The sequence below is a fragment of the Lepisosteus oculatus genome, chromosome 3 (assembly GCF_040954835.1).
Source record: "Lepisosteus oculatus isolate fLepOcu1 chromosome 3, fLepOcu1.hap2, whole genome shotgun sequence".
Taxonomy (NCBI): Eukaryota; Metazoa; Chordata; class Actinopteri; order Semionotiformes; family Lepisosteidae; genus Lepisosteus; species Lepisosteus oculatus.
Window position 1 is genome coordinate 10,424,380 of NC_090698.1, and position 10,645 is coordinate 10,435,024.

Consider the following 10,645-nt stretch of genomic DNA (forward strand, 5'->3'; position numbering starts at 1 on the left):
ATACTAGCATTTATTTCAATGTTATTTCTTTGCACGTAGGCCTGACGTCTGAGGGTTATTACTGTACTCTGTTATCGTTGTAAAGAAAGAATATCACAAAGCGGGAGAAAATATACAAGAAATGCTGTTCCAGCTGTTAACGATGTATCATGACGTCAGAAGAGCGCCAGAACGACGACTAAACCACGTTAATCTGTAATGAATTTACCTCAACGAGTGGTGTTTGTGGACACATTCTTACCAGTTATCTTTATGGATGCTGCCAACTGGCCTATTCTTATTTACCTGTTCTGCCTCCTCGGATTTTATCCAGCACTGGCTGACAACCGGTTCGCTGGTTTCCCGACTCCTGTGCTTCGCGTGTTGCGACAGGATTTGTGCACTCCGGGCGCCTGTGTGTTCAAGGAACGCGATGGAAACGGAGGTCAGTAGCAGCAACACATCACAGTAACTCACTGCTGGTGTTCGCGGGGCTGTGGAAGGGGGTTATGTGCCGCACCTGGTTAAAAATCTCCGCCGAACCGGGATTAATGGACAAGGGAGGCCGAAACTGCGACAGACCACAGGCCACTCGATTTATTGTGTACGTTGCCTGGGTGGTGCGAGGGGCGCTTACTCCTGGTTAACGCTTCGTGGGAACGTGTGCGCCGTTCGGGCGACACGGGGGCCTGGAGGCGTGAAGTCGGTCCAGCCCGGGCCCGCGGGTGGGAACATCACACGAGAGAGGACTGACCTCTGTCACTCAGCCGGCACCTGTGCGCAGGGGACAGTTCTAAAACGCTCCACTGCGGGTGGCTTTATTGTAATAAAATGAAGTGGAGGAGTGAATAACGTTGTATCGAACGAAGGGGGGGGGGGCGGCTGGATTTTGCAAGCATCTAGTCGTGTAGATGCCGCTGCGTGAACCACGGGGTCACTGAACAACGTTAGTTCTTCACGGTGAATTCGCTGTGGTGAGCTTTGTAACTCGAAGACGGTCATCAGAGGGTAAAAGACTGACGTGCTTAAGAAGACGTCAGTGGAAAGAGGTGCGTTTATAACACGCCTTGCGCTTCACTGTGCGCGTTTAGGAAGAAGCTCTCCAGTCGCGAAACCGTCTGGAGTGGACTGTCGCGACTGGGAAAACTACATGTCCCAGAATCCTCCACGGAAGGCTCGAGGACCTGCCTCACGTGCTGTCGCAGGCAAGCGCCGAGTGCTGGGGGGGAGGGGAAGCGGTGGAAGGGGGAGGGGGCGGGGACCGCGTTTTAACCGCTACGACTTTCTTTCTCGAAGACACATCACACTATTCAGCGTGCGAGCATTTTATCGTCCTTTGTGTGGGTGCGGCTGTGCCGGAGAAAGAGCGAGATTCGTTCCGGCGGCAGTGAAACACCAGGTTGTTTACACGGGTTGGGGTGGCCGCGGCGGTTTCCTGTCTGAACAGGGAGAAAAAGTGCTGTCGGTTGTAATTAAAAAAAAACAGGCCAACGCTGAAAGTCAGCCGAGACGCAGTGAAATTATTTTCATTTGTTTTTCGCATATTAGGGCGTTGGTTTATAAAAATAGCGTCCAGCCCTTGTGGGAAATGTATTTTTGTCAGGCACTGTACTAGAGACCTACAGGGAAAAGGGGGGAGGAAGAGACGAGGTTAGTCGTTACGCCTCTCCCCCCGTTCCTTCCTATTGGTCAGACGAAGAAAGGCGGGGAGGTATTTCCTCCTCTGATTGGCTGGCGTGGCTGCCGGTCTTTTTTTCCTGGGCTACACGAGAGACATATAAAGCTCGAGGAGACGCCAAAACGCAGCGCGAGATCCAGCAGCTCGAGCTAGTCTCGCTGATTAGAGCCGCGAGAGGGGGGTCCAGCGAGAGAGAGCTCACTGACACTCACACACACACTGACTGCGAGTTCAAACAAAAAAATTGTTTTTTTGTTTTTTAAATAATTCAGTTCAGACGAAAACTGATTTCTTGGAGGGGGTGGGTCTTGCAGATTTCATACTTTTTGATTTCGTGTGGTACTTTTAATGTATAAATATATATTTAAGAAAAAACAAAACTTGCGGGCACGATCCAGAAAAAAAAATGTCTCTCGCCAAGTCAGTTGTTGGGTGGATTTAATTTTTCCGATTGACTTACTAAAAAAACTCGGGGGAGGGAAAGTTGGGGGTGCAGCTTCAGCAAACGGGAAGGCGGAGAATACGGCGACCAGGCTGCGTGTATGTGTGTATCTGTGTCTCCGTGTGTGTGTGTATGTGTGCGCTTTTTTTCTTGCCTCCATAGAGCTCCTATGTCTCATGAATTATTCATGAGCGCGGGGGGACGTTTGGCGACGCGGGGGCGTGGCTATGCAAATCTCTTCCTCGCTGCCGGGAGGGGGCGGGAGCACGCAGGGGCACGCACGGGAGAGGGTGGGCTGACGCTGCCGGACGAATAGACAACGTTTTTTTTTTCCTGCTTTGCTGCTACCACAAAGCACATGGACAAGAGACTCGGCAGCTCATTCGCAAAGCCAAGCAGCTCCTAGTGCCGAGGACTAAAAAAACAAAAGAAAGACGTTTGTCAGCCGCTGAAGGAATTCTGTTTTCTGCAGGGACGGGCTGCTTGGCTGCCTGGTTTCTGTGAAACACGTCTTTGTCGGGGAAAGTGTGCTGGTGCTCTCAAGGCCAGAGGAGGCTGGGGGGGGAGTTGTTGTAGAGGTGAGAGGGGCTAGAGCGATCGTCGGGCGGCCTATGAGGTGAGCGGGATGGGAGGGGTGGGAGACGCGGTGCTCCCCGCCGCCGTGCCGCGCTGACTCTCGCCCCCCTGTGTCTGCTCCGCAGGTCCATGCGCAGTGCCGCCGGCGTCGCCCCGGGGCCCAGCAGGAGATGATCGAGATGTCGGTGGACAAGGAGCCGGCCGGGCTGGGCGCCAGCGGGCCCCAGGACCAGCCCCAGCGCCGCGCGCAGCCGGAGGGGGAGTGCGCCGGCGACCGCAGCAGCGCCCCCCGCCCGCAGGGGGGCGCCGCCGCCCAAGCGGGCACGGAGCCGGCGGAGCAGCCGGGCCGGGATTGCGGCGCCGCCAGGCCCAAGAACGGGCTCCAGCAGCAGCAGCAGCAGCAGCAGCAGCAGCAGAAGGCCTTCAAGCGCAGGAACAGCGTGAACGTGGGGTTCAAGCACCCCGGCTTCAGCAAGAGGCGGCGGCGCGCCAACTCGGAGAGCGACCCCGTGCTGCCCACCAACTTCCTCCTGGGGGGCAACATCTTCGACCCCCTGAACCTCAACAGCCTGCTGGACGAGGAGGTGAACCGCGCGCTGAACGCCGAGACGCCCAAGTCCTCCCCGCTGCCCGCCAAGAGCCGCGACCCGGTGGAGATCCTGATCCCCAAGGACATCACCGACCCGCTCAACCTGAACTGCGCCGGCGGAGAGACCGGCCTGCTGGTGTCGCCCATGAAGACGGGCGGCGGGGGCCGCAAGCGGCACCGGCACCGGCACCACGGCGGAGGCGGCGGCGGCGGCGGCGGCGGGGGGGGCGTCTCCACGCAGCCGGACCCCGCCGAGCCGGGCCGGGCGGGCGCCCTGCGCGAGGGCCGGGGCGCCGGGGCGGCGCTGTCCTCCTCCGTGCCCGGGAGCGCGGTCCCGCAGGCCCCCGCCGAGGGCGCCGCGCCCGGGGCCGGCCTCACGCCCGTGCCGGAGTCCCCGCGGCCCTACGAGCTCAACACCTCCATCAACTGCCGCGACGAGGTGGTGCAGCCCATCCTGCCGCCCAGCGCGGCCGACCCCTCCTCCTGCGCCTCGGCCCCCCCGGGCTCGGCGGCGCCGCCCTCCTGCCCGGCGAGGCACCGCAAGCGCCGGCGCACGTCCAGCAAGTCCGACTCCTCCTCGGCCGCCGCCGGGCCGGGCCCCGCCGCGGGCGGCCGCAAGGTCACCCCGGAGAAGGGGCGGGCGGCCCGGCAGCAAGCCCAAACCTTCCAGACCCCCGTGGGCGGGGGCGCCGGCGGGATGGGGGCGCCGGGCAGCGCCGCCTCGGCCTCGTGCGCCCGCGGGGGCGCCGGGACGCACCGGCGGCGCCGCCAGCAGCAGCAGCAGCAGCAGCAGCGCAAGTTCCAGTACGGAAACTACAACAAGTACTACGGCTACCGCAACCCTGGCTGGAGCGAGGACCCGCGCGTCAGGGTGCTGCGGCCCGAGTGGTTCCGGGGCAAGGCCGTGCTGGACCTGGGCTGCAACACGGGCCACCTGACGCTGACCCTCGCCAAGAACTGGCAGCCGGCCCGCGTCACCGGCCTGGACATCGACGGCGCGCTGGTGCACGCCGCGCGGCAGAACGTCCGGCACTACCTGTCCGAGCTGGCGGCCGAGGAGGCGCGGCAGCGGCGCAGGGAGGGGGCGGCGGAGCAGGAGCGGGGTCGGGATCCGGGTCAGGAACGGAAGCAGGAGCCGGATCGAGCACGGGATCTGGATCGGGATCAGGAGCAGGATCACCAGCACGAGCAGGAGCTGGATCGGGATCAGGAGCAGGATCACCAGCACGAGCAGGAGCTGGATCGGGATCAGGAGCAGGATCGCCAGCACGAGCAGGAGCTGGATCGGGATCACCAGCAGGATCGGGAGCAGGAGCAGGATCGTGAGGGAGCCTCTCTGGGGAACCAGGAGGAGGAGGCGGCCATACAGGTGCAGCAGGAGGAGCAGGAGGAAAAGAGGACGGGGAACGTGGTAGAAGACTCCACCGGCTCCCAGAGCCGCCTGCCTGCGCCTCCCGCCGCCAGACACCCCTTCCCCATCTCTCTGCGGATCTGCCGGGGGCCCATCGCCGCCCCGCCTGTGGCTCAGCCCGCCCCCTCGGCTCCGGGAGACTTCCCCGCCAACGTCACGTTCGTGCAGGTGAGTCCTAGTCGAAGGTGAGCACCGCTGGCGACTGTGCCAAGAATCGGTCCCAGCGGGTCAATGTTTCACAGACTGTGACAGTGTCCCACTGACTGTGTGCGCGTGCAGACTGTGACGGTATCGCACTGACTCGGTGTCTGTGCAGACTGTCGCACTGACTGTGTGCGCGTCCAGACTGACGGTGTTGCACTGACTGTGCAGGCAGACTGTGTGCACGTGCAGACTGACGGTGTCGCACTGACTTGGTGTCTGTGCAGACTGTGACGGGGTCGCACTGACTGTGTGCGCGTGCAGACTGTGACGGGGTCGCACCGACTTGGTGTCTGTGCAGACTGTGACGGGGTCGCACCGACTTGGTGTCTGTGCAGACTGTCGCACTGACTGTGTGCACGTCCAGACTGTGACGGGGTCGCACCGACTTGGTGTCTGTGCAGACTGTGACGGGGTCGCACCGACTTGGTGTCTGTGCAGACTGTGACGGGGTCGCACCGACTTGGTGTCTGTGCAGACTGTGACGGGGTCGCACTGACTGTGTGCGCGTGCAGATTGTGACGATGTCACACCGACTTGGTGTCTGTGCAGACTGTGACGGGGTCGCACTGACTCGGTGTCTGTGCAGACTGACTGTGTGCGCGTGCAGACTGTGACGGTGTCACACTGACTTGGTGTCTGTGCAGAGTGTGACGGTGTCACACTGACTTGGTGTCTGTGCAGACTGTCGCACTGACTGTGTGCACGTCCAGACTGACGGTGTTGCACTGACTGTGCAGACAGACTGTGTGCGCGTGCAGACTGACGGTGTTGCACTGACTGTGCAGACAGACTGTGTGCGCGTGCAGACTGACGGTGTCGCACTGACTGTGTGTGCGTGCAGATTGTGACGATGTCGCACTGACTTGGTGTCTGTGCAGACTGTGACGGTGTCGCACTGACTTGGTGTCTGTGCAGACTGTCGCACTGACTGTGTGCACGTCCAGACTGACGGTGTTGCACTGACTGTGCAGACAGACTGTGTGCGCGTGCAGACTGTGGCGGTGTCGCACTGACTGTGCGCGTGCAGATTGACGGTGTCGCACTGACTCGGTGTCTGTGCAGACTGACTGTGTGCGCGTGCAGACTGTGACAGTGTCTCACTGACTCGGTGTCTGTCCAGACTGAATGTGTGCGCGTGCAGACTGTGACGGTGTCTGTCCAGACTGAATGTGTGCGCGTGCAGACTGTGACGGTGTCTGTCCAGACTGACTGTGTGCGCGTGCAGACTGTGACGGTGTCTGTCCAGACTGACTGTGTGCGCGTGCAGACTGTGACGGTGTCTGTCCAGACTGACTGTGTGCGCGTGCAGACTGTGACGGTGTTACACTGACTTGGTGTGTGTGCAGACTGATGGTGTCACACTGACTCGGTGTCTGTGCAGACTGACTGTGTGCGCGTGCAGACTGTGACGGTGTTGCACTGACTCGGTGTCTGTGCAGACTGACTGTGTGCGCGTGCAGACTGTGACGGTGTCACACTGACTTGGTGTCTGTGCAGAGTGTGACGGTGTCGCACTGACTTGGTGTCTGTGCAGACTGTCGCACTGACTGTGTGCACGTCCAGACTGACGGTGTTGAACTGACTGTGCAGACAGACTGTGTGCGCGTGCAGACTGACGGTGTCGCACTGACTGTGTGTGCGTGCAGATTGTGACGGTGTCGCACTGACTGTGTGTGCGTGCAGATTGTGACGGTGTCGCACTGACTGTGTGTGCGTGCAGATTGTGACGATGTCGCACTGACTTGGTGTCTGTGAAGACTGTGACGGTGTCGCACTGACTTGGTGTCTGTGCAGACTGTCGCACTGACTGTGTGCACGTCCAGACTGACGGTGTTGCACTGACTGTGCAGACAGACTGTGTGCGCGTGCAGATTGTGGCGGTGTCGCACTGACTGTGCGCGTGCAGATTGACGGTGTCGCACTGACTCGGTGTCTGTCCAGACTGACTGTGTGCGCGTGCAGACTGTGACGGTGTCTGTCCAGACTGTGTGCGCGTGCAGACTGTGACGGTGTTGCACTGACTTGGTGTGTGTGCAGACTGATGGTGTCACACTGACTCGGTGTCTGTGCAGACTGACTGTGTGCGCGTGCAGACTGTGACGGTGTTGCACTGACTCGGTGTCTGTGCAGACTGACTGTGTGCGCGTGCAGACTGTGACGGTGTTGCACTGACTTTTTGTGTGTGTGCAGACTGTGATGGTCTTCTACTGTGTGTGTGCTTCACTGTATCAATGCATGTGTGTTTTAGTGTATGCCTGTATGCATGTCTAACAGAACAGTGAGCTCTGTAACTCACCCCTCGCAGGAGTACGCCTGCCTGATCTGCTTCATGCTCCTCTGTCTCAGGGTAATTATGTCCTGCCCAATGACGAGCTCCTCGTGTCCCAGAAGCCAGAGTACGACGTCATCCTGTGCCTCAGCATGACCAAGTGGGTGCACCTGAACTGGGGTGACGCCGGCCTGCAGCGCCTCTTCAAGCGCGTCTACCGCCACCTGCAGCCAGGGGGCATCTTCATCCTGGAGCCCCAGCCCTGGGCCTCGTATGGCAAGAGGAAGAAACTAACGGTGAGGGGGGAGAGGGAGGTCTCCAGATTCCCCTTTTGTCCCTCCGGCCAATGTAATATGTGCCATGGTGTACTTTGTTGTGTGGCTCTGTCACTAATTAGCTTTTCTCTCTGCTTGTTCTTCTTCTCTATCCTCTCTGTTTTCTCTTCCTCCATTTCTCCCCTCCTTCCACCCACGCTTTCTCTTCCTCTCTCCTCTCTCTCTCTCTCTGCCTTTCTCCTTTCTCCGCTCTCCTCTGTCCCCTTTCTTCCCCTCTCTGCACTCTCTCCCTCTCTCTCCGGTGCAGGAGACCATCTATAAGAACTACTACAGCATCCGTTTCAAGCCTGACCAGTTCAGCTCCTACCTGACCGGGCCGGAGGTGGGCTTCTCCAGCTACGAGCTGATCGGGACGCCCAAGAGCTCCTCGAAAGGTGTGGTGCGCCGGTCCGTCTCCCTTCCTGACCCGCCCCTCCCTCGCTGCCCCCCGTGTCCGCCCGCGGCTGACCTCTGCGTGTCGCCTCGGTTGCAGGGTTCCAGCGGCCGATCTACCTGTTCCACAAAGGGCCCTCGTCTGCGCGGAAGTAGCCCACGAGCCCGTGAGCCGGACAGCGGAGCTCGGCGGAGGAGGACGCGGAGAGACGCCAACTCGGCCCCCCGACACCCGACGCAAACCAGCACATGACTTTTCCGCGGGTGGGAGGGGGGGGGTCAGCTGGGCGGGCGTCCGGATTAGCTGGACAAGATGCCCACAGAGCGACACCGGGGACCGAGACGATGACACGCCTCATTTTCGACGCAGAGGTGTTCAGACTCCATTTGCGTGCTTTGACAACCCCTTGTTGATTTTTTTTTTTGCGTTTGATTTTTTTTTCCCCACAATGGAACTGTTAATAAAAGAAGTAAAACCGCCGGCGCTCCTGGGTTTGGAATGCAGGGCAGCTCTCCCTACGGCTTTGTCTTTTTACCAGTTCCAGATGATCTCCGGCTCGGACCCCCTGACTTCAAGGAAGGAGCGTCTCTGTAGTGCTGGGGAGAGTCGCCCCCGGTCTGCTGCAGCTTGTTGTGGGGTCAGGGGTCAGGGGTGAGGACAGCCCATGTGGGGCCCGGTGAAGGGACATAGGGCTGGGCTTGCGCTGACATTGGGGGCGCCTGCAGGGCCAGCCCGAACCCCCTGGCTGCCAGAGGCCGGAGCCCTGCGCCTTCTCGGCCTCGAGGGCTCTTTCGGGAAAGGGCGATCCGTCTCCGTGAAGGCTGGTGCGCGACCTTTGCCCCGTCTTCCTGACTGTTCACCTGGAGGTTTGACACTTGTTCAACATGGATTGTATTCAGCTGTTCTTGCTTTTTGCAGAGGATTCTCTGCCTGGGCTGTCAGCCTTAAAGATGGGGGGGGCAATAAAGAAATATGTCTTTCAGATACAGAAAGGGGTGTTGTTTGAGCCACTGGGGGTACCTAGTCATCCTGCCTTCTGGAATTCGTAAAGGAAAGGGCTCATGAGCCAGCTGTGCCTACTGGTTCTCCAAGCAGGCAGTGTGCCGGAGAGCTCACATGACTACTAGGTTACAGGACAGCAGAGCGCTATACTTTTTCTTGCACACAGGACAGCAGAGCTCACACGACGTCCACTGTACAGGACCGCAGAACTTGCGCTTTTAGTGCACAGGATGGCCAAGCTCACGTGACTACTGGGATACATATCAGCAGAGCTTTCACTACCTCTAGTGCACAGGACACAAGCTCCTGTGACCTCTAGCACACAGGACAGCAGAGATCATGTTTCCTCTAGTGCACAGGACAGCAGACCTCATGTGACCTCTAGCGCACAGAACAGCAGGCCTCATGTGACCTCTAGCACACAGAACAGCAGAGCTCACGCTTCTAGTGCATAGGACAGCAGAGCTCATGCTTCCTATAGTGCACAGGACAGCAGAGCTCATGTGACCTCTAGTGCACAGGACAGCAGAGCTCATGACTACTGGGATACATATCGGCAGAGTTCACACAACCTCTAATGCACAGGAAACAGCAGAGCTCACGCTTCTAGTGCATAGGACAGCAGAGCTCATGAGACCTAGCGCGCAGGACAGCAGAGCTCACGTGACCTCTAGCGCGCAGGACAGCAGAGCTCATGTGACGTCTAGCACGCAGGACAGCAGAGCTCACGTGACCTCTAGCGCGCAGGACAGCAGAGCTCATGCGACCTCTAGCATACAGGACAGCAGAGCTCATGAGACCTAGCATACAGGACAGCAGCGCTCATGTGACCTCTAGCACACAGGACAGCAAAGCTCACATGACCTCTAGCGTACAGGACAGCAGGGCTCACAGATGCAAAACAGTAAAGGTCATATGAGCCCCCCAAGCTTGAATTTGGCAGAGCGCCCACTGGGCTGGGGTGAGTTAGCCCATGCTTTCCCGAATTTTGGCAAAATATTCCCCCTGCTCCTCCATTGCCTCGTCATCATCAGCTGTGGGCCTTGAGCAGTTTGTATTTTTCATCTGTATGATACCCGTTGATCTCTACAGAGAAGCTGGAGAGTGTTGTCATTGCCAGCGTTCTCCTGGGTTCCAGCTCGGGCCTCCTGTCTTGCAGAGAGCCGGGACGTGCACCCAGGCCAGGCCGTGATGACTGCGGCCAGCCCCTGGTCTCGAGAGCGCGGGGTAGAACTTTTCAGTGCCGCAGCTCCAGTTGTGGAGCGGTCGATCTATAGGGAGATCAGAGAGACAGAAATATGACGCGAGGTATTGAACCCTGTTGCCCCGTGGCCAGAGAGACTGTAAGAGATCAGATTGTGTCTTCTTATCTTTCTTTGTTGTTGTTTTTTTTTTTAACAATGATTGCCATTAAAGTTTGAGTGGCCACCCTCCGAAGGAAGTTGTATTTTATCATCCTCTCCCACAGGTCTGTAAGCACTTGCCACCTGGTGCAGGCAGGGGTTGTGGAAGGTCAAGCCAGGTCACCTATCCAGCTGTGACTTACCTGTGTGCTAGCGCAAACGCTGAGATCAGTCAGGCTGGGGCTGTGTTTCAGTGATTCACAGCTCCCAGCCCCGCGCACATCTGAGCATGCACACACCAAGAACCAGCGGCACGAGTGTCACGTGAATTCCAGCAGATTTATATTTTATATGTTGTTTATATAGTTTCCTCGGATGTACAGGCACAAGATCAGCTCTTTTGCCTAAGGATGTATACACTGTGTGGTGCACCAATAATAATAA

General features: G+C 58.7%; 1 protein-coding gene across 5 annotated transcripts; it reads left to right on the plus strand.

Moving 5' to 3' along the window:
- Positions 1 to 46: 46 nt before the first annotated feature.
- On the plus strand, positions 47 to 10,295 carry mepcea (methylphosphate capping enzyme a). Of its 5 annotated transcripts, none has more exons than XM_069186753.1 (6): positions 1,408 to 1,958; positions 2,572 to 2,715; positions 2,801 to 4,843; positions 7,226 to 7,444; positions 7,731 to 7,857; positions 7,956 to 10,295. In XM_069186753.1, exons 3-6 carry the CDS (start codon positions 2,846 to 2,848, stop codon positions 8,009 to 8,011), a joined length of 2,400 nt encoding a protein of 799 aa, XP_069042854.1. In that variant the 5' UTR covers positions 1,408 to 1,958; positions 2,572 to 2,715; positions 2,801 to 2,845; the 3' UTR covers positions 8,012 to 10,295. The 5 variants fall into 5 exon arrangements, with proteins under 5 accessions (XP_069042857.1, XP_069042855.1, XP_069042854.1 ...); XM_069186755.1 differs by having other exon boundaries at positions 2,572 to 2,677; XM_069186754.1 differs by lacking the exons at positions 1,408 to 1,958; positions 2,572 to 2,715 and adding an exon at positions 1,295 to 1,378.
- The last annotated feature ends 350 nt before the right edge of the window (positions 10,296 to 10,645 follow it).